Genomic DNA, 24,871 nt, shown 5'->3' on the forward strand with positions numbered 1-24,871 from the left:
CCATTAGGAAGCCTAAAAGAGTTTGGTGGGTGCCCCCTCCCACCCCCCTGCATCATCATCACTATTGATTCATATTACGCCTGTGCTTAGTGAAATCTCTAGTTATTTCCACTTAATTCCATTGTTAATTGAGGGTTCCCTCATATGGTATTCATCTCATTTACTTTGTTTGCAAAGCTAACTGCTCGGCTTTACAAGAGCAATCTGTCTGAGAAGTAATCATGCCTGGGAAGCCTATTATTGCCCTGGCTCTGCTCTAGACTTGATTTTTGACCGCAGACCAACTACTTAACGAGCTATTGAACTCCTCTGTTCCTTTTATGTCTATTTTCAGAACGAGAGAATTATACCAAAATTAATTTTTGCACACATAAAACGTTAAGTATATCGTATTTATGAGTTGGTTCTTGTCAACATTAACGCTCCATTGTGAGAAAAAATAAACTGCTTCACTGTAAGGAATATATGAATGAAAAGAATTGATAAAATATATAGAAAGGAAATATAACATTACCTTTACATGAAGGGGTTGGAGTCCATCCCGATGCAGTGCATATGGCATCTCCTTTACTACTGTATTCATAACCCTGGTGACATGTATACTGAAATCGTTCGTTTTCCTTGTAAGTTTTCTTCAGAGATGCAGCATTTCCATTTGCGATTTCTGGCTTTTGGCAGGAAATTTCTAAATATAAGGGATTAAATTCCAAAATGTTTGTTACATATTAAAGAGCCATATCTAAGACATAGTTAAAGATACAAGTTTTGTTTCCTTTAGGCAAATCAGACAATGAAACAAAACTTCTATTTTGACATGGATGCTTGAATAATTTATCTGTTGTTCTTAATTTTGATTTTTGAAATAAGGTAAAATTCTGATTAAACTTCTGTTGCTAGGGGTGCCTGGGTGGCTCAGTTGCTTAAGTAACTGGCTCTTGATTTTGGCTCAGGTTATGATCTCATGGTTCCTGGGATCGTACCCTGTCTGTGGCTCCCTGCTGGCAGTGTAGAACCTTCTTGGGATTCTTTCTCTTTCTTTCTCTGTCCCTCCCTTACTCATGCTTCTCTCTCTCTCTTTCTATCAAAAATAAATAAATAAATAAAAATTATGTTGCTTATTTTATTTGCTTTGAAGATAAATTAGTCCTCCTCAAGTAAATAGTGGCCAGTAATGATACCAACTATATATATATAATTGGGTATAGATATATAGGCTTATTGTGATAAACATTTTCACCGAATGACTTGTAAAAATTATGTATTTTCTAGTTATCGATAATAGAGTCATAATTGGCATAACACTTTGTCAAAGAAGTTAATTTAACCTATTGTCATTATATCTATGAATTACATCTTCTGTTTTTGTGGCTTTACCATCCATCAAAATTTTCTGTCAAGAAAACCCAAAAACTGGCCATCATATTTGCCCCCTTCTTCTCTCAAACATTTCCCCCTGGGATTATGGCAACAATAACTAATTTCCCAGATGCTATTCTCGCACCTCTGTAATCTATTTTCCTGTTTGTAACTTAATGACTGTTTTTCTTGTCCCTTCATCGCTCCGTTGAAGGATTCCACTGAAATCCTCCATCGATTCCCAATTCAGTCTGAATAAAAGCCAAATTCTTCAGCATGATATGGAGCACCTTAGAACCTTGCACTGGCCTATCTTCAAGCCATCACTGACCTACCCCTACTTGCGTCCTACACAACGGCCTCGAAGACATGGAACAGGGGATCTTCAGGCTCCTGGAAGCCTCACTGCATTTGTACCTTCCTCTCCCTGAACTTCTCCTGACTGATATACTTTTCCCCTCCTCAACTTCGTTGGAAAAAGTCTCATTCTTTCTTCAAAATGTATCTTATGCATTAGTTATTCCAGTAAGGTTTTACTAACACAGAAATTCAGGTTTTTTTCAAATTTTATTTATTTTGAGAGAGAGAGATTGAGAGAGACAGTGAGAGAGAGAGAGAGAGAGAGAGAGCGTGAGTTGGGGAGGGGCAAAGACAGAGGGAGAGAGAGGATCCCAAGCAGGCTCCACCGTGAGCGTGGAGCTGGATGCCAGGCTGGATCTCACGACTGGGAGATCACAACCTCAGCTAATATCAGGAGTCTGATGTTCAACTGACTGAGCCACCCAGGTGCTCAGAAATTTAGTTTTAAGGAGGAAACCCCATCTGTGAGCCTCTGGGGTATACAGTATTTGCTGTGCTGAATAGAAATATGATTGCCATTACTGACTTGAAGAACTAATATTGTTAGAGAGAATTTTTAAGAACAGAAATGCTTTTCCCTGCATCTCATTATAGGATAGACTAAACTAAGAAAGTGTGAATTTTAGATTATGTTAAAAAAATAAATATGCCAAATAAGTATTGGTAAAATGAAGTATGGCACCTCTAAGTAAACTGACCATAATGTTTCATTACAAAAGCCTGATCACCATACTGGTCATGATGCACTGGTTAGCAGTATTATAACTAAAGAAATCTTTTTTGTTAATTTTTTTTAATGTTTATTTATTTTTGAGACAGAGAGAGACAGACCATGAACAGGGGAGGGTCAGAGAGAGAGGGAGACACAGAATCGGAAGCAGGTTCCAGGCTCTGAGCTGTCAGCACAGAGCCCGACGCGGGGCTCAAACTCACAGACCGTGAGATCATGACCTGAGCCGAAGTCGCACACTTAACCGACTGAGCCACCCAGGCGCCCCTATAACTAAAGAAATCTTGACTTGCAGTTTACTATAGAATATTTTTTTTAAGAGGCAGAAAGTTATTTAGTGAATTCAGTTTAGTTTCACAATATTTCTCTAAACTTACAGCGCAAATATAAAATAGGACCCCATTCTAGAAGTGTTATTCAATAACAGAATGTTATAATGATATATCAGTAGAAATAAATAATGACTTTTTGATCTTACAAATTAAAAGAAAACCTGTTCTGTAGGCCAATATTAAATCTTGCAGCAGAACTGCTTTTAATCTATTTGAGCATGAAAGCCAATTACAATTTAATTATGGATATGACCATGGAATTTGGTTTCAGATAACCTAGGTTTGAATCTTAACTCCACCGTTATGCCATCATAACCTTGGTCATGAGATGTAAGTTTTTTGCCCCACAATGTCCTCAGTTATAAAATAGAGGTGAAAACAGTGCATAAATCACAGTCATTTTGAAGGTAAAATGGAATGTAAAGAACTTAGATCAATTACTGACAAATAGTAAGTGCCCAATAAATGTTAGTTTTAATGTTATTAGTATAATTAGTATTATTCTATGGATAATATTTAAAAGTGCAAATTTTCATGAGAAAAACTAAAACTGTCCGATCCCATGAACAGTAAATGTATCTTACCCACACATTTTGGGCTTTCTCCACTCCAAACACCATTTGTTGAGCAACGTATTTCTGCAGGCCCAACAAGCATGAAGCCTGAATTGCACACAAACCGTACTACTTGTCCAAAAGTATATTCCTTGTCTAGTTCCAATGCGCTACTGGTCAATCTCCCATTCTCTGGATGTGTCACTGGTAAACACTTAACAACTGAAAAAAATAAATATAACTTTTCCTAATAGAATTTGACAACTTTATTATGAAAAATATGTATATATACACATACAGGTATAAAGTCGTTAACAAAGAAAGATTGGGGGAATTACTTAATTTTTTTAAAGAAGCATTTGATAAACCTGTTTGGTGGATATAAAGGCTTATAAATTAAAAAAAATCAATAAGCTTATCTCTGATTATTTTCTATGAGAGCGGACAAAGAAAAAATTATTTCTTTGAATGTCAGTCTACATTTTTACAGTAACAAATAAATGTTCCTTAAATAATTGAAAAATATAAAGCTTGAGATAATTAGATGAATTTTTTCACTTAAGCCCTAGGATAATATAACACTGTATTCCTAAAAGGTATAAATGCAAACTTTCTGATTCTATTTCTTTCAATAGATAAACAGTCCTTAATTTTCCTTCCTCTCCCACATCAGTGCTCAAAATAATCTGAGTATTCCTTTTGATTTTAGGTAACATTTTCCAATACCTTGTAGGTTATGGCATTTAAACTTTATTTTAGAGTAGAATCATCCAGGATGCTCATTAAGATGGAAATTCTATGGCTATCTCCCTGCGCTATTACCTGAGATACTGATTTAGTAGGTTTTTAGTAACCCAAAATTTCAGCATTAAACAAGCACCTCAGGTAATTTCAGTGTAGATGTTCCTTAAAACATTTAGATCTTTCCTCTCATTTCCGTAAGTTCTCTTCTTTAGGTAACAGGACTTTTGAGTGATCACATTCCCACTCGCCCTCCTCCTCCTCCTCCTCCTCCTCCTCCTCCTCCTTCATCCTCCTGGTCCTCCCTCCCTCCCCCTTTTCCTCATTCCCTCCCTCCTTCCCCCTCTCTCTCCCTCTCTATTTACTTCTCACCATGGAACTAAGAAAGACTACTCTGACTCATCTATTTCCATGATGACTAGAGAGATTGGCATTACTATCCCAAAATTTAGAAACAGGATCTACATTTTTCTCATTCTGACTCTTGGTTTTATGGATCAGTAAGAAAAGTAGAGCTCTTCCTTACTTCCTGCCTCTTTTCAGTAAGACTAAGACCACAGGAAAACCTCCTTTGCCATGCAAGAGGGGAGAGATAACTGAATCTGGTCTCCATTTCAGATGTTATTGACAATCTCTGCATTTGGGTGGATATTGATTGAGCATGTATTCATTAGTAAAGCTGAAATTCTGATCCTTGTGCTATTTCTAGTGTTTAGAATCCAAAAGGAAAGGAAAATAGGTTTTAGATTTCCTAATCTCTAATACTTTGAATACATTAGATCAGATGAAACTGCATTCACATTTGGTCAATAAAACACAAAATAACGTAGTAATAAAAAGCTCAAATATCCATTCTATATTAGAAGCCACAAAAATACTGAATCAAAAATATGTAATTACAAACTTTAAGCATTATTTTAATGTAGATATCTCAAAAAAGTCTTAGTTCTTTTAAATATTTGAATGTATTTGTAAACAATTTTACATATACCTTCACATATAGGAACATCATTGGTCCATCCATCAGATTCACACTCACGGAAATTGATGCTACCTAGCATCTGATACCTGAAAACCAAAAATAACAGAGTGGTGAGCTAATGTGTATTTATATGCAATATTAACTTTGATACATTCTGAATGTCCAGGAACTCCATTTCAGAGAAAATTAGAAGCATATACACTTCCTTCCTCTCTCCCTTCCTTCTTTCCTTCTGTCTTTTCTCCCCTCCCTCTTACTTTTTCCCTTCCTTTCTTTCTCTCTTTTCTTTCTCTTTCTTTTTTTAAAATTTCTATCTTTCCTTTTTTTAAAACTTGTGTGTTCTTTTTGTAAGTATATGAGATGAATAATTTTTTTAAGTTTATTTATTTTGAGAGAGAGAGGGAGAGAGAAAGAGAGAGAGAGAGATGGGCAGAGAGAGAGGGAGAAAGAGAATCCTAAGCAGGTTCCCCATTGTCAATGCAGAGCCTGATGCAGGGCTCAATCTCATGAACCATGAGATCATGCCCTGAACCAAAATCAAGAGTGGGACACTTGATTCCGAGGGAGAGGGTCCAACAAGGTGGAGAAGTAGGGGGATCTGAAGTTCTCTCATCTCTAAAACAAAGCAGTGTTGAGGCCAAAGGACCTTGAACTCCAAGAGTCCATGGCAAAGTGACAGAGATGCTTCCAGGGACCCACCATGACAACCTGACGGGCCATAGGTGCATGATTGCAAACTGGGAGAGAGAAAATGAACAGAGGGGAGGGATCCCCTTCTGCGGAGAGACAAAGGGAAGAGAAAGAGAGGCTGGGGATGCATAGGACTCTATCTGGATAAGAGGAAAACCACAGACTGAGACATAGAAGGATCCAATCTCGAACTCAGGGGCTTCCTCCAGACTGGGGCCAGGCCAGTCATCCTATTTGTGCACCTGGGGAGGAGGGGAGCCAGCCCTGGGCTCAGTAACTAGTTCAGAGGCCCACTCCCCAGTGGGAGAAAGCAACCCACTCCCTGGAGTGCTGTGGGAAGAAGGTATATATCCACTCAAAGGAGCAGCACTTTCCCCCAAACCAGGGCGGAGGGAGTGGGAACCTTAAAGATATAAGGGGTTAATTCCAGCCAAGCACCAGGGAGGCATGGGCACGGGGGGGACCAGGACAAACCACGTCATTTGCGCCAGAGGCACAGTGAAGACTGCTTGAAAAGAGTGGTTTGGGAAACCTGGTCCATGGAGGAGAGACTGGGGTGGCACCATTTTTCTCTCCATCACCAACAAGGTGGGGCTTCCGGTAGGGGAAAGGGGCTTCCGGTAGGGGATAGCGGACCCACAGGGGAGGTAGGATCCACCCACACCAAACCACACCCCTCTGCGCCTGGTAACTGCCTATCTACCAGAGCGGGACTCACGTGGATGAACCCAACGGCCCCTCCTTCAGACCAAGACTGTTGCATTGCTTGATTTAATTCCCCAGACAATTTTTATTATATAGATATATTCTTCCTTCCCTTTCTCCTTCTTATCTCTTCCCTCCTCTAGTCTGGTTCCTCTGGTTGTTGGTTTGCTTAAGCAGGTACATTTAATCTATTCTCTTGATACATGTTCCATACTTCTTTATTTTCCTTTCTCACTCTGGATTAAGCCATATAGTTTCTCTGTCTGGACAATTTTCTTTTCTTTTCTCTTCTTTTCTTTTCTTTTCTTTTCTTTTCTTTTCTTTTCTTTTCTTTTTCCCTGCCTCCTTCTTTATTTTCCTTTCTCTTTCTCTGGATTAAGCCATGTAGTTTCTCTGTCTGGTCAATTTTTATTTTCTTTCCTTTTTCCCTGCCCCTGTCACTTCTCTCTTTGTATGGGATAAGGCCTCTTGCATCAGCACCACCTCCACCCTGTTATTTACTTGTAGCTGGTGTTTCTGTTTTTTCATTTTTGGGTTTTTTTTTGTTTGTTTGTTTTGTTTTCTGTTTGTTTTTTGCTTGTTTTCCTTTCCAGGGCTACTTCAATGAACAAATCAAGGCACACCTGGTAGAGGGTCCAAAACACCACTAGGAATAGGGAGATAAAGTAACCAAAGTCACAACAACAGAGAGCAAGTAATGCTCTCCAAAAAAAACATCTTCTGAAAGCCCAGGCCCTGGACACTGGCCCCTCTTTAATATAGTAGCGCTCGCAGGTGCAGGGCACATAACAAGCTTTTAAAACTCATAAGGGACAGAAAACTAGCCAAAATGATGAACCAGAAGAATTCTCCTCAAAAAAAATTCCAGGAAGAATTGACAGCTAAAGAATTGATCAAAACAGATATAAACAATATAACTGAACAATAATTTAGAATAATAGTCATAAGATTAATTTCTGGGCTTGAAAAAAGCATAGAAGACAGCAGAGAATCTATTGCTGCAGAGATCAAGGAACTGAAAAATAGTCATGATGAATTAAAATAGTGGGACACTTAACTAATTGAGCCATCCAGGCACCCCTTTCTATCTTTTTTAAGCTTCTTTCTTACTTAAGAAAGGCGCTAAATCTTCAGGCACACGGACTAGGAATAATCATAATCCTTGGTTCATGACACAAACTCATTACAATTTCGTGCTAAATATCCTCTTATGTTTTTCACTGAGTTAGTCAATTAGTTACACATTAACAATGTTATAACCTCCTTGAACTACCACCAAAACCAAAAACCAAAAACATGATAATAACCAAGAATTAACAATATGTTACCCTTCCTCTACTCTTGTTCCATACTCCTACCCTCCACAATTATGACATTTTTGGAACATTTGGGGCTTTTTACATAATCAAGGATAGTACTAGCCAACACAGCATGTGGTATATTTTTAACACTTGTCTTCATTTTCCTGTCTCCATCCTAGGCATTTTTTAGAGTGTGGTCATTGAGTCAGGTTTCCTTATAAATCCTATTCAATGTCAAATTTATCTAACTGTGGAACCCATCAAGCCAGTGCTGAAAATCCTAAATGCTCTACTTGCATGAAAGTTCCTTGGGGCAGATGCAAAATGTACAATCATTACTAGAGGCTTTAGAGCAAAGCAAGTCATCCTTCTTAACATTTTTTAATATTACAGTGGACAGCAAGAAGCAGGAATCTTTTTCTTAAAAAATAAATAATGGGCAGGATTTTGATAATCACAAGAGATAATTTTGAGAACGGGCCTCTCCTAAACTTCTAAATAATTCTACATAGACAAATGTTTCTTTTGTCTGCAAATAAGGATTGCTTCACCCATTACACAAGTAAAACAAACAAACAAACAAACTTTCTCCCTCAAAAAATACTTTGTATTTCTCTGAATGTTACTGTTTGTTCCTAATTCTCTGAAGGAAGAAAAACTTTTTTTTAAAAATTTTTTTTTCAATGTTTTTTATTTATTTTGGGGACAGAGAGAGACAGAGCATGAACGGGGGAGGGGCAGAGAGAGAGGGAGACACAGAATCGGAAACAGGCTCCAGGCTCCGAGCCATCAGCCCAGAGCCTGACGCGGGGCTCGAACTCACGGACCGCGAGATCGTGACCTGGCTGAAGTCGGACGCTTAACCGACTGCGCCACCCAGGCGCCCCAAGAAAAACTTTTAATAGATTAAATGAGAATCACAGAACTTGAAGTCAAATAATTACTCTATGTTTTTTTCATATAAAGGAAAAAAATAATTGGCTATTAAAATTTCTTCTTTGTCTCCTCTACTGGTACCCTGCTCCAATGTAGAAAGTACTTTCCTGGTTAACATTTTCCATATATACCAGAAACCCACCTGTTTTAGGTGGGTGTTTTAGGAATTCTGCCAAATTCTACACAAAACTGCTTATGGCCCATATACATAGGGAAAGGGGGAAGAAAAAGAGCTTGTCCAAATGTTGGTACTCGGGTGAAAGTAATAGCTTATGTATCAGCAACCCCAGCTGGGCAAAATAGCAGAAAAACGTTTTGCAGAGTGCTTCCTTAAAACTACCTACCTGTAGGATACTGAAACTAGATATCCATATCAAGTATCCTGATAAGTGGCTAGTATTCAGCTAAATAGGCATTTAGCAGAGAAAAGGTGGATGGGGACAAGGGATCAAAGAGGGTCGGTTGACTAGCAGAAACCATGGGTGTAGTAAACCCATTCTACATTGTTTCCACAACTAGGACAAAAGATTTACATCCCTTCAGGTAGGTAAAACAATCTCTCTAAAATTTTTAAAATAGCATAAAATTGATGTTTGCTGATCTTGCATAGTCCAAGGACTTTTATTTCCCTGATGAATATCTAGTCCTTGGTGGAGGCCCAAGCTGAGTGGCAGAGGCAGTTACTTTAACTGAGTCTTTAACTGAGTTTGCCCAGAATTCATACAAGATGAAGGAAGCAAACATGAATTAAGTGGGGCCAGAGTAGGAGGTAAGGTATGTTGCTGATTTTTTCACCAAATTATAAATATTTATTGCTGAGGTCTAGGGAATCTAGTGGATGAAGTCTATGAGTTTTGATCCCTTTTTGCGAGGTCCAATATGGAACCTAAGGGGGTCAGACAAGCCTGTATTGAAAGGGATGTTACAGAAGTGAACAGTGAGGTAATTGGAAAATTTAGGCCCAGATGTCTTCATCTATGTGTTCATGTATAAGAAGTCAGCAGCAATGATTGAAAGTTGAACTAAAAATATGTTTGAAAAATCTCAGATAGTGAACAAAGCCTAAAATTGTTAAGAACTAAGACTTATTGGGTGTCTGCAATATCCCAAGAATGCTTTGAAGGTCTTCAGTGTGTGTCTTATTTATGTTTTTCACCAATCCGATGATGTACCTGCTATGTTTCTACTTTTTTTTTTTCTTTTTAGAGAGAGAGACAGATAAAATGTGAAAGTTGGGAAGAGGGGCAGAGGAAGAGACAGAATCCCAAGCAGGCTCCATGCTCAGTGCATAGCTTGATGCAGGGCTCAATCCCACAACCCCTGGGATCATGACCTGAGCCAAAATGAAGAGTTGGATGCCCACTTGACTGAGCCACCCAGGTTCCCCATGTTTCTACTTTCATAATTGAGGAAATGGGAGTGATGGCATATTAAAAATGATACAGTTATTAAGTGGTGAATTTTTGGGGATGCAGGCTTATTCCAAACCCTAACTTTTAAAATATTATATTTTATTGCCTCAAATCAAGAAATAAATGAGAGAGTAATAAATATCAATAAAAATCAATTTGTAATTTTGATCCTATTTTTATATATGCAGTATAAACTTGTAATGATGCTGTTTTTCCAAAGTATGAAACTTTCTTCAAAACAATTTGTTGACCTGGGTGGGCATAACAGGAATAAAGAACACTTAAGAGGTATTACAGTGTTAAGATTAGCCATGAAAATCCAGCAGGAGTTTAGAGAACAGAGTCAATGATTATGAAGGTAGTGGCACTTTTGGTCCATGTGATAAGAGTAATTTTCAGACCATGGAAACTTAAATAATGGTAATTATTATTACTTCAGTGTAAAATATTTACTTCTTTTAAATTTTAAAAGCTTAAATCAGTCATGTAATATGATTTTGTTACCATTCCCACTGTCCCTGACATACTGAAATCCCATATACTCTGCACATAATAGAATACAGTCAGGACTTGTTGGAATAAATCCTAATTTATATGTATACTATTTTCCAGCCCTCCTAGAACTACACTTTCTCAGCATAATTATGATTCATTTTAAGTTTTCAATGTTGAGAAGATAATAAGGTATCCAAACATAATCATTTCCATTATAGATTAATTTTTCAGGCTACTTGTTACGGTACTTATAAAAATGCTCATAGAAAAGTAAAGTAACCTTAAAAATACTAATCAGTACAGTCCCTATTTACTATCTAAATTATAATCATCTCAATTATAAATCTCTTTTCATATTGACTACATACCCCTCATTACATGTGTAAACAACCTTTGCACCATATTCAAACTTTTCTCCTCTTTCAAGTTGAAAAGTACCAAAAGATGTATCTCCAGGATGTCCACAGGGCCTTTCTAAAATGAAAAAAAGAATATAATTTTATTAAGTAACACAGGAAACACATTTTATGTAGGAACTCAAGGAAATGACTTAATATTACATCAGAGGACATAATTGAAGATGTGGAAAAGTGAAAAATGGCAAAGTTATCATTTTATTATTAAACTTATCTATATGGTTGGGTTTTTTTTTATTTTTGGAAGATTACAACTCCTTATTAAGAATAATGATGGTATATTATTTTGTATTTAAATGATAATTGTGATATAATTCAGCTAATAATTCTATAATATCAAACATTCAGTGTTTTCAAACTAAAGTTTTCACAAATTTCAGAAATGTATGAATTACTTACTCTCACATATTTTCAGTGGATTAAGAGCCACCCATTCTCCATTCTTGCATTCCATTACAATAGATCCAAGAGTTATATATCCAGGTCGGCATTTATATTTAGCCTGAGTTCCCTCTGGATAGTTTTGTTCAGACCAGACACCTGACAAAATTTCAGTTTGTTTTCTTGGAGGAGGTCCTTTACAATCTAAAAACAATAAACAAAGTAATTGCCTAAAGTGTTTATTTAGGTTTACAATATGTTTAGTTTATTTTTGCTTTTAAAAATACCTATGCTGTTACATGTCCATCCAAATGTATGTCTTAATATATATATATTTTTTTTACCTTACAGAAATTGAATTTACATAAATTTGTAAAAATAGCTTTCCATAGAAATTGCTTTACTTTACTTTATTATTTTTTTAATCAAAATAATGATATTATTTGTTATTTTTATCACTACTTTAGACCTGAAAATAAACTGACAGCCTGCAAATGTATGCCACTTCATGAAGATTGTGGAACAATAGTGATATCCATTGTAGAGAGCTAAAAGTGACTTATCCTTGGTGTGCCTAAGTGGCTCAGTCAGTTAAGCATTGGACTATTGATTTCAGTTCAAGTCATTATCTCACTTTTTGTGAGATGGAACCCCCACATCAGGATTTGTGCTGATAGCACTGTGCCTGCTTGGAATTCTCTCTCTCCCTCTTTCTCTGTCCACCCCCCCCCCCACCACCACTTGCACTGTCTCTCTTTCTCCGTCTCTCAAAATAAATACAAAATCTTTTAAAAAAATGACTTATCCTTTGGGGATGCAAGGACAACATACACAAAGGTCATCAATGGTGAGAATAGTGGCAAAATCTGCCAGTTGGAATTTGTGTACCAACAGAAAGTTGAAAAATGAATGTAAGGGAACATTTGCTACCCCTGACCTCTTAGCCAGGGAATATGGGTGAGATATTATATTATTCTTAACTGCTGCACTGCATTCTACTATTCATCTGTTGATTTGGAAAATACTTACTCGGTGCTATTCTAAGTTCTGAAGAAAAACAATAAATTTAAAAAGAGACAAAGTACCTGATCTCAAGTGTTTCCACTCTACCAGGGAAGTTAGTTATTAAATAAGTAATTAAAGACATGTACAATATGCATTACAGGTAGATAAATTCTAGTTAGTGAAATAAAGTGTGGTAAGATGATACAAAATTGCATGGGAATATTCCAAATATGACAAAATAGGTTGGAACAGAACAGCATCCTACTGCAAATTGGAAAAACAATAACAAACTCTGTGTGGGGAGGGCGGGGAGCAGTAGGGGTGTTTTCATGTGTGTGTGTTGAAAGGAACTGGAAATCCTGGAAATAGTGAGAAGAAAAGTGATTAAATGAACTAAACCAAAGTGGGAAAGGCTCCTTTAGCAACATATTGTTTCTGGCCATCTCTTACCTGGTTATGTTTGCCAACTCTGGGTATGGATTGAAGATTAGGCTTTGCCTGAATGGAGGGATGTTAATGAGGGAAAGAAGAAGCACTTTTGGAGGTATGTCTAACAGGAAAAATTCTGAAACCTTGCACAATGAGGGCGCTCTGCTGGAGCCTAAGAGTCGAGTAAAAATTCCTATAGTTTCATAGAAAAAGTCCCAATAAGAAAAAGATCCTGCTACAAATACACACCTGTATCCTCATCAAAACAGTTGCCAAATTTGAAAGTCACTCAGGGTGAGATTAAAGAACAGAGGTCAAAACATCAGAAAAGCAGGATAAATCCCTCAGAGTATTTTGGGATGGATGAAGATGAGACCAATCAGATTCTTGATAAAAAGGCAAGAAGGTCTTTACTTTTAGACTTTTTAAACCAGAAGTGGACTGACTCAAACCAGAAGTGCAACTCAGACCCATCTGAGCTCATTTCTTGATTAGATCAATAAAAAGCAAACACTCTTGTCAATAGGGGTGGGGGACGGTAAATAATATGAACATTTACATTACATTTATTTCATATGAAATGTATGGCTTTGTATAAAAAATTAAAAGATACATAAAGAAGCAAAAAATGTGATAAAAAATGAAGCAAAAACAAATGGATTCTGGAAGCCAGACACTCATATTCAGATGTTGGAATTAGTGTCAAGGTCACTAAAATAGCTATTTTAAGTATGTTAAAGGAACGACAGGGAAACAATAGATAAAATAAATTTTAAAAAACAGATATTCAAAAGAAAATTGAAACTATAAAAATAACCATGCGTTATATTAAAATTACAAATAAATATCTGAGATATGGATACATTGGATGGTCTTAAGAGCCAAACGGACACAGCAGAACACAAATGTATTAAACTTGAAGAAGACTAATGTAGAAATATAAAAAATGAATACAGAAAGATAAGAGTGTAGAAAACACCAACAACAAACAAAACAGAGTGCAAGAAATGTGTGAAGCAAAGTGATACCTGTTTGTTTAATTAAAGTTCCAAAACTAGAGGAGAGAAAAGACAAAAATATTTGAATAAAAAATAGCTAGAGTTTCCTAAAATTGATTAAAAAAATATCAACTCTCAGGTCCCCAGGGAGGACCTCTGAATGGGGATCCCTGTGCAGTACTTGGCAGAAGAATGGGGACAACTAGGGGATGGGGGTGGGCTTTGTGTCAATTAGGCAGAACTCTTTTGTCCTGAAACACAAATTCTTAAAAGCAGACAGAGAAAGAACACATTTCTGTCAGAACAATGAAAATAGCAGCCATGTTTGTAACAGTAACTACTGAAGCATGAAGACATTAGACATGCCAGTGTGCTGGCATTTCTAAAGTGCTGAAAAATGAACAGCAATAGAGAACTCTGAACCCAGTAGAAATATACTGCAAAATGAAGGAGAATAGAAACACATTCTCAAACAAATAAAAACAGAGAGCATTCAATAATAGCAGACTGACACTAAAAAACAAACAAAAAAACCAACAAAAAAACCCTACTAAAACTCTCTAGGTTGAAGGAAAATGATCCCATAGATAAGCCAAAAAAGAGTAAGAATAAATGAGCAAGACTGAAGAAAATAAACATATGGGTTAATAAAAAGACTACTGAAAAATAATAAATAATGTGCTATGTATATTTTAACACAATTGAAAAAGACCATTGACTTAAAATCAGTAACAATGTCTTATAGTGTTTATAAAACATTCAGAAGTAAAATACATAACAATAATAACAAAAATTTCAAGAGATAACAAATGAAATTAAACTGTTTTAATGTTTATATAGTTTAGAGTATATTAAAAGTATTAATTTAGTGTAGACTGTAATAATTTGAGTATGCTTACTGTAAAACATTAATATTAGGAAATATATAACTAATAGAAATTATATAGTGAGTTAGTAAAGAACATTTCATTAATATTTTATAAAGGCAGAAAAGGAGGAATAGAACAACAAAGGAGAGATGACATGAAAAATAAATGGCAATATGTTACGTTTGAGCTTAACTGTCTCAGCAATTACAATAAATGTAAATGGATTCAGCACTCCAATTAAAATATAAACACTGACTGGAGGAAAACAAACTAAAACAGAAGTGTATGCTGATTACTCTTAATAAAATGGGATAGATAAGTTGAAAGTAAATGATGAAAACTGATACATTATAAAAATATTAGTCAAAAAAGGGTTAGTATGTTAACATCAGACAAATAATAATTTAAGGTAGAAAGTATTGCTAGATAAAAAGAGGGCCATTTCACAATAAAAGAGCTACTTTAACAGAAATATGTAATAATTCTAAATGTGTATAAACATTTAGAATGATTGCTGGAGTTGGCTCACACTGACTCACAGAAGCTAATTATACACATCTCTTCCTAATACAGTATTCAGTGATGTCACATTTGTAACTTGAAATTGACCATATCATGAGTATTTACACTATATGAACTGGCACATTCTATAAGTCAAGACTCTTTCCTTTCTTTTTGTTTAATAGTTGATTGTTATATAATTGACAGCATGTCACTGTACATAAATGTAATAATATGTCTTCAAGATATAATAGAAGTAAAAGAAGTAAACAAATCTGTCATAATAGTTTGAGATTTAAATGTACTTCAAGTGTCTGGTAAACAAGCAGATAGACAAATAAGGATATAGAATGTATGACAATTATTAAACAAAGCAATCTTTTATATAGTTACAGAATGCAACCTTCAACAGCAGCAGATACATACTCATTCCAAACACACATGGAATATTCACTAAAATAGACTATAGGCAAATCTCAATAAATTTCAAAGGATTGAAATCACTCTAAGTATATTGCCTGACCACTAGATATTGCTAACAGAAAATAACTGGAAAAATCTCAAAAGTTTTGAGGTTAAGCAACACTTCTGAATCACTCATGGGCTAAAGAAGAAATCACAATACATATTAGAATATAAATTGAACTAAACAATAATGAAAATATGATATATATCAAAATTTGTGGCATGCTATGAAGCTGAATTCCTAAACTTTACACCTGGGAGCCCTGTCCACAAAAGCCCTGCATCCTGACCTCAGGGAATGCAGGGAGGTATCTGGCTCTGGCCAAATTTTCACCCCTTCCCCTTAGTGGATATAGGCAGTGATGACTCAGGAGGCAGGATCTCACTATTGTTGGGGGTTTTAAAAACCTCAAGAGTTCTCGGGTGCCTGGCTAGCTCAGTCAATAGAGTATGTGACTCTTGATCTTGGGGTTGTGAGTTTCAGCCTTACGTTGAGTGTGGAGATTACTTAAAAAAGAAAATCTTTAAAGCAAAACAAAACAATCCTCCAGAGTCCTATAACACAAGCATGCAAAAAAACCCCCAAAACCCCTCCAATCTCAGTTTATAAAACTAGTTGGCTTCACCAGTAACTTATATAAAATATGCAAGGAGAAATAACGTTGCTATTAATATCTGAAATAGCTAGTGAGAAAAAATTTTAGTGGGTAAAGGACTTGAATAAATATTTCACCAAAGAGAATATCCAAGTGATCAAAAAACTGATGAAAAATTGCTCAAACTGAAAATGAAAATGAAAACCATAATAAACCACGAGTAAAATAACATGATACAGGGGCGCCTGGGTGGCCCTGGTGGTAAGCGTCCAACTTCAGCTCAGGTCATGATCTCATGGTTCTTGAGTTCAAGCCCCGCGTCGGGCTCTGTGCTGACAGCTCAGAGCCTGGAGCCTGCTTCTGATTCTGTGTCTCCCTCTCCCTCTGCTCCTACCCCACTCACACTCTGTCTCTCTCTCAAAAATAAATAAACAGGGGCGCCTGGGTGGCTCAGTCGGTTAAGCGTCCGACTTCAGCTCAGGTCATGATCTCACAGTCCGTGAGTTCCAGCCCCGCGTCGGGCTCTGTGCTGACGGCTGGGGGCCTGGAGCCTGCTTCAGATTCTGTGTCTCCCTCTCTCTCTGCCCCTCCCCCCGCTCACGCCCTGTCTCCGTCTCAAAAATAAACGTTAAAAAAAATTTAAATACATAAATAAGTAAATAAATAAATATTAAAAATTTTTTTAAATAACATGATATTGGCAAAAATTTAACAAATTAAAAAATCCCACCATTTGGAAATAATGTGGAGCATTAGGAACTGTTGGTACAAAGAAAAATGGGAACCACCACAATAGAAAAGAATTTAGAAACTTGTAGTGAAAATTCAAAGTATGCATTGCTTATTACTTGGAAATTTTACTCCTAGGAATACATCACTGAGAAACTAAGACACATGTGAACTAGATTTCATGTGTGGCAATATTTCTAGCATATGATTTTTAATAGCCAGAAAGAACTCCAATATCCATCAGTAAACAAATAAATAAATAAATAAGTAAAATTTATGGTATATTCATGCAATGGAATAGTCCACTCAATGCTACAAAATGACCTGAAAAGAAACGAAATAATAATCACATGAAGTAAAAGACACATAGGTGACTTTTTAGGAATATTTCAACTATATACAATTTAAGAACAAACGTATATATTAGGGATGTGTACATAGGCTGTAAAGCTATTAAAGAAGAGCAAAAATGTAATTACCAGAAATATTAAGATAATGTTTTCTTCTAGAGCAAAGGTAGGGTTATTGACATAATAGAAACCCATGGGGATTTTCAGGGATGCTGGGAATGTTTTGCTTCTTGACATGGTGATTTATTATGTTTGTAATATGGTAGATTCATATTTTATTCACTCATATATTATATTTCACAATAAAGGTATTAAAGTAACAGAATCTGCATTTACAGTATGATTCTTATTTTGCAAAAAAATTAAATGACATATAAAGAGATCACAGGATGTTAATATGAAGCTCATGCCTACACATATTTTTATTTTAGAGAGGAGGGAGGGGCAGAGGGAGAGAGAGAGAGAGAGAGAGAGAGAGAGAGAGAGAGAGAAAGAGAGAGAATTTTAAGCAGATTTCACACTCAGCACAAAGTCTGAAGCAGGACTCGATCCTAGGACCCTAAGATTAAGACCTGAGCTGAAACCAAGAGTCTGACACTCAACTGACTGAGCCACCCAGGCACCCCATAATTGCTAATATTTTTAATACTGCTTGCTGCTTAATTTAGGTATAACTACCCTTGATATTAGAGTGACTACGGGAAGACCTAAGAGGGTGGGGTAGTAGAAGGACTGATTGCCTCATCCCTTGAACACACTAGATAAATATCACATCATTATGAACACCCAAGATATTGATCTGAGGACTGACAGGAAAAATTCCATAACTAGAGGGAGAGAAGGGGCCACATTGTGGAAGGTAGGAGGTGTGGAGCAATGCTTTGCGGGAAAAATCAATCATGGGTACTATGGAAGAGAGCCTTGGTCACGGAAAGAGGAAAGGAGAGAGAGGTAGAGAGAGAGAGAGAGAGAGAGAGAGAGAGAGAGAGAGAGAAGAGCATACAGGGACTGGCACAAGGAAAACGACTGGGAAAATGAAAGGGGCTGATTTTTGTGAGTTTTTATGACCAGTAGAGCTCAAATACTGAAGGTTTAGAAGTCTTCTGCATGGCTGGTGTGAAGCCCTCAGGGCACTGCAGTGCTCCTGTGAAGAAGGAGAGCAGATAGGCCCAGGGGGCAGAAGGTGCTATTCGAGGATCCTCTGGGACACATTGTGAAATATGGTTCCCCCTTTTTAGAGCACATGTTGGAGAGGTGGCATTCCCTCTCCCCAGGACAAAAGAACTGGCAAGCACTATTTCTCTCCCCTGCCTCTCAACATAGGTGCAGAGACACCTGTTGAAGGTGGCTAACCCAGACATCAGCTCTTTGATGTGCTTTACTCCAAACCCACAGCCCTGTTCTGTGGTACAACTGCCCTTCTAGGACAAACCTACATCAGTCTCAGTATGGCAAGACCTTTCCCCAGAGGACCAACATGCATCTGCACCATGCCAGGTCCCTAAAATTTTGAGTTTTAAAACTCAACCAGCCTGCCTGGGATAGAACACAGGTGCATTGTGCTGCCAGGCAAGCAGAGAGCCCAGACACAGTCAGGGTGAAGGTAGGAATCTGAAGGACAACTGGGACACATGACTGGAGATTATTCCCTCTCCAGGAGGGCATTCTGGACAGTGGTGGGCATGATGTCCCCTTTCCAGGAATGAGGGACAGGGCTGGCACCATTTCCCCCTCGCCACCCCTCAACATAAACTAACTTCAGTAAGCAGCACAGCATCAACCTGGCGGCCTAAACCATTTATACCAAGTCCCATACCCCTGTGCTCTGAAGGTGCTTCTTTACTGGGGCAGGTGTGCCTGAGAACCAGCTTTGCGGGCTTCTGCCCCCAGAAGACCAGCACAAACTCCCCCACATGCACCATGTCTACTGACCATAGAGTGCTGAAAAGCTTCAGCTCTAGTGGAAATAGCATCAGATCTCTTTTAGCAAGCAGACCAGAGCAGACCTAGTTAAAACTTGCCACACTCTGGCCAAGGTCTAAATATTACCCACTGCAGGCAAGGAGAAACTCTGCAGAGGAATGACCTATAGGAAAGAGCAGCCAAAACACAGCAGCACACTGCAGACACCAGAGGCACTTCCTGAAGTGCTAGGTGCTGGACAGTGCATGACTTCTTCTGTATAAAGCCATTACTCTGAAGAGTAGGAAACATAATAGGCTTTCCTAACATACAGAAGAAGACAGACCTAGACAAAATACCAAAAAAGACGAATTAATCCTAAAAGAAAGAACAAGAAAAGGTTACAGCCAGGGATCTAGATGAAACAGATATAAGAAATATGCCTGATTCAGAGTTTAAAGCAACAATCATAAGGACACTAGCTGGGGTTGAGAAAAGTGTAGAATGCACCAGGGACTCCCTTACCACAGAGATAAATGACCTAATAACTAGTTAGGCCAAAATGAAAAATGCAATAGGTGAGATCTGAAACCAACTGGATGTAATGACCATTAGGATGGAAGAAACTAGGAATGAACCAGTGATTTAGAAGATAAGCTTATGAAAAATATTGAAGCTGAAGAAAAGAGGGAAATAAAAATATTATACCACAAATGTAAAATTAAGGAACTCAGTGACTCCTTAAAGTGTAATAAGATTCATATCAGGAGTCCCAGAAGAAAAAGAGGGAGAAAAGAGAAAAGGCAGAAGGATCATCTGAGGAAATTATAGCTGAAAACTTCCCTAATCTGGGGAAGGAAACAGACATCCAAATCCAGGAGGCACAGAGAATTCCCATCAAAATGAACAAAAGCAGGCCAACACCAAACATATTGTAGTTAAATTCACAAAATATAGAGATAGAGAAAAAATCCTAAAAGCAGCACAAAAGAAGTCCCTAACTTTAAAGGGAAGATAAAATAGGCTAGCAGCAGATCTCTCCACAGAGATTTGGCAGGCAGAAGGGAGTGACATGATATATTCAATGTGGTGAATGGGAAAAATATGCAGCCAGGAATACTCAATCCAGCAAGGCTGTCACTCAGAATTGAAGGAGAGATAAACAGTTTCCAAGACAAACAAAATCTAAAGGAATTTGTAACCATTAAATCAGCTCCACAAGAAATATTAAAGGGGACTCTTTGAGTGGAAAAGAAAGACCAAGGCAACAAACTTTAGAAAAGAACAGAGAAAATCTCCAGAAACAATGGCAAAACAAATTAAAAAATGGCACTAAATTAATATCTATCAACAATCACTCTGAATGTCAATGGACTAAATGCTCCAATCAAAAGGTATAGGGTATCAGAATGGATAATACAACAAGACCCATCTATATGCTGCCTACAATAAACTCATTTTAGACCCAAAGACACCTATAGATTAAAAGTGTAGATTAAAAGTGAGGGGATGGAGAACCATTTATCATGCTAATGGATATCAAAAGAAAGCTGGAGTAGCCATACTTATATCAGACAAACTAGATTTTAGACCAAAGACTGTAACAAGAGAAAAAGAAGGGCACTCTACCATAATAAAGGGGTTTTCCATCAAGATCTAACAATTGTATACATTTGTGCCCCCAACTTTAAATGCCCAAATATATAAAAGAATAACAAAACATAAAGGAACTCATTGACAATAACACAATAAAGTACGGTACTTTTATACCCTACTTACCAATGGACAGATAGTCTACACATAAAACCATTAAGGAAGCAATGACTTTGATTGACACACTAGACCAGATGGACTTAACACATATATTCAGAACATTTCATCCTAAAGCAGCAGAATACACATTCTTTTTGAGTGTGCATGGAACATTCTCCAGAATAGATCACATATGAGGTCACAAATCTGACCTCAACAAGTACAAAAAGATTGAGATCATAGCATGCATATTTTCAGGCCACAACCCTATGAAAGTTGAAGTCAACAACAAGAAAAATTTTGAAAAGACAACAAATACATGGGGTTTAAAGAACATCCAACTAAAGAATGAATGGGCCAACCAGGAAATTAAAGTCGAAATAAAAAAATACATGGAAAGAAATGATAATGAAAACACAACAGTCCAAAACCTTTGGAAAGCACCAAAGTAGTCCTAAGAGGGAAGTATATAGCAATACAGGTCTACTTCAAGAAGCAAGAAAAATCTCAAATACACAACCTAACCTTACACCTAAAGGAACTAGGAAAAGAACAACAAACGAAGCCAAAAACCAGCAGAAGAAGGGAAATAATAAAGATTAGAGCAGAAATAATGTTATAGAAACAAATTTTAAAAATCATAACAGATCAATGCAACCAGGAATGATTCTTGGAAAGAATTAATACAATTGATAGCCCCCTAGCCAGACTTAACAAAAAAGAAAAGAAAAAGGACCTAAATAAATAAAATCATGAATGAGAGAGGAGAGATAACAACCAACACCACAGAAATACAAACAAGTATAAGAGAACATTATGAAAAATTATATGCCAACAAATTAGGCAATCTGGAAGAAATGGATAAATTCCTAGAAACATATCAACTACCAAAATTGAAACAGGAAGAAATAGAAAACTTGAACAGACCGATAACCAGCAAAGGAATAGAATCAGGAATAAAAAATCTCCCAAACAAACAAAAAGGTCCAGGACCAGGGGAATTCTAACAAACAATTAAAGAAGAGTTAATTAATTCTGGGGCACCTGGGTGGCTTAGTCAGTTGAGTGTCTGACTTCAGCTCAGGTCGTGATCTCGTGGTTTGTGAGTTCAAATCTCACATCAGGCTCTCTGCTGACAGCTCAGAGCCCACCTTGGATCCTCTGTCCCTCTCTCTCTGCCCCTCACCCACTTGCACTCTCAAAAATAAATTTTTTTTTTAAGTAAAGAAGAGTTAATACCTATTCTCCCCAATTCCTTTCAAAAAATAGAAATGGAAAGAAAGCTTCGAGACTCGTCCTATAAGGTCAGCATTACCTTGATTCCAAAACCAGACAAAGACCAAAATAAAAAAAGAATTACAGGCCAGTATACATGATGAACCTAGATGTAAAAATTCTCAACAAAATACTAGCAAATCAAATCCAGCAGTACATTAAAATAATCATTCACCAAGATCAAGTGGGATTCATTCCTTGGCTGCAAGGATGGTTCAGTATCCACAAATCAACATGGTACACCACATTAATAAAAGAAAGAATAAGAACCATATCATATGATCCTCTCAATAGATGCAGAAGAAACATTTGATAATATCAATATGACAATATCAATTCTTGATAAAAACTCTTGGGGTGCCTGGGTGGCTCAGTTGGTAAGTGCCTGACTCTTGATTTTGGCTCGAGTTATTATCTCAGGGTTGGGAGATCAAGCCCCATGTCAGGGTCCTTGCTGGGTGTGGAGCCTGCTTAATACTCTCTCTCCTTCTCCTTTGTCCTTCCCCTGACTTACATGTATGTTTGCACATGCTCTCTCTCTTTCTAAAAAAACAACAAAAACAAAACAAAAACAAAGAACTCAACAGAATAGGGAAAAAGGAACGTACCTCATAAAGGCCATATATGAAAGACCCACAGCTAATATACTTCTCAATGAGGAAAACTGAGAACTTCTTCTATGGTCAGGAACAAGCTAGGGATGACCACTCTCACCATTGTTATTTAACATAGAACTAGATGTCCTGGTTTCAACAGTCAGTCAAAAAAGGAGAAAAGAAACGAAGAGAAAAGAAAAGAAAAGAAAAGAAAAGAAAAGAAAAGAAAAGAAAAGAAAAGAAAGAAAAGACATTAAAAATCAACAAGAAAGAAATAAAACTTTCATTATTCACAGACAACATGATACTTTATACAGAAAACTAAAACACTCCACTAAAAATTGCTAGAACTGATACACGATTCAGTGAAATCACAGGATTCAAAATCAATGTACAGAAATCTGTTGCATTTCTATACACCAACGATGAAGCAGTAGAAAGAGAAATAAAATAATTCACCCCATTTATATTTGCACCAAAACCCATAAGATACCTAGGAATAAACCTAATCAAAGAGGTAAAAGATCTGTACTCTGAAAACTATAGAACAATGATGAAAGAAATTGAAGACGACACAGAGAAATGGAAAAATATTCCATCCTCATGGATGGGAAGAACAAATATCATTAAATGCCTATAGCACCCAAATCAGTCCACCCATTTGCTGCACCACCAGAATTTTTCACAGAGCTAGAACAAACAATCCTAAAATTTGTATGGAACCACAAAAGACTCTGAGTAGCCAAAATAATCCTGAAAAATAAAAGCAAAGCTGGAGGCCTCACAGTTCCAGACTTCAAGCTGTATTACAAAGCTGGAGTCACCAAGACAATACTGAGATAATACCAAGATAGTACTGTACAAAAACTGACACATAGATCAGTGGAAGAGAATAGAAAACTCAGAAATTGACCCACAACTATATGGTCATCTAATCTTTGACAAAGCAGGAAAGAATATCCAATGGAGGGGCGCCTGGGTGGCGCAGTCGGTTAAGCGTCCGACTTCAGCCAGGTCACGATCTCGCGGTCCGTGAGTTCGAGCCCCGCGTCAGGCTCTGGGCTGATGGCTCGGAGCCTGGAGCCTGTTTCCGATTCTGTGTCTCCTTCTCTCTCTGCCCCTCCCCCGTTCATGCTCTGTCTCTCTCTGTCCCAAAAATAAATAAACGTTGAAAAAAAAATTAAAAAAAAAAGAATATCCAATGGAAAAAAATATACAGTCTCTTCAACAGTGTTGGGAAAACTGGGCATTAACATGCAGAAGAATGAAACTGGACCACTTTCTTATACCATACACAAAATAAATGCAAAGTGTATGAAAGACCTAAATATGAGATGGGAAACCAACAAAATCCTAGAGAAGAACACAGGGGGTGCCTGGGTGGCTCAGTTGGTTGAGCGTCTGACTTTGGCTCAGGTCATGATCTCGCGGTCTGTGAGTTTGAGCCCCGCGTCAGGCTCTGTGCTGACAGCTCAGAGCCTGGAGCCTGCTTCGGATTCTGTGTCTCCCCCTCTCTCTGCCCCTTCCCTGCTCATGCTGTGTCTCGCTCTCTGTCAAAAATAAATAAACATTTAAAAAAATGATATTTTTGTGTAGTAAATAATACTTGTGTGAGATTTGATATGCAGTATTTTTTCTTTGATGTTTTAGCAAATTTTTAGCACATTTATGTTAGGGAACTTTTAATAAATGATTCCACATTACAGTTTTGATTTTTCGAATTTAAGTAAACATTCTGGTTGTCCACTAGATGGTGCTAATATCCTACCATAAAACACTACAAACACCTCTTTGGATTCCCCCACTCCCAAAGAGCCAGATTTTTTTGTTGTTGTTCATTTTTAAATTTAATGTTCATGTTTTCACATGAATGTTTTATGCTTAGTTAAAGGCTAATAAGTGTGTTTTTCATGTTATAAATTCATACTTCATGGCATTCAGATTATTGGGAAAATAAGTTAAATTTCAAACAAAGATGCCAATATTTTGAGTTACGGAACTATTTTTCAGTAA

The 24,871-nt window shown here is 37.1% G+C and overlaps 1 protein-coding gene across 1 annotated transcript in view; it reads right to left on the reverse strand.

The window, feature by feature from the left end:
- The window catches only part of CFH (complement factor H), a 199,853-nt gene that overhangs the window by 164,110 nt on the left and 10,872 nt on the right, over window positions 1-24,871 (reverse strand). Inside the window, exons 2-6 of the mRNA XM_030302776.1 lie at window positions 11,410-11,595; window positions 10,963-11,068; window positions 5,065-5,141; window positions 3,363-3,554; window positions 515-685 (exon numbers count right to left, since the gene is read on the reverse strand). Coding sequence (XP_030158636.1) covers window positions 515-685; window positions 3,363-3,554; window positions 5,065-5,141; window positions 10,963-11,068; window positions 11,410-11,595 — 732 coding nt within the window. The remainder of the gene's footprint in view (window positions 1-514; window positions 686-3,362; window positions 3,555-5,064; window positions 5,142-10,962; window positions 11,069-11,409; window positions 11,596-24,871) is intronic.

The sequence above is a fragment of the Lynx canadensis genome, chromosome F1 (assembly GCF_007474595.2).
Source record: "Lynx canadensis isolate LIC74 chromosome F1, mLynCan4.pri.v2, whole genome shotgun sequence".
Taxonomy (NCBI): Eukaryota; Metazoa; Chordata; class Mammalia; order Carnivora; family Felidae; genus Lynx; species Lynx canadensis.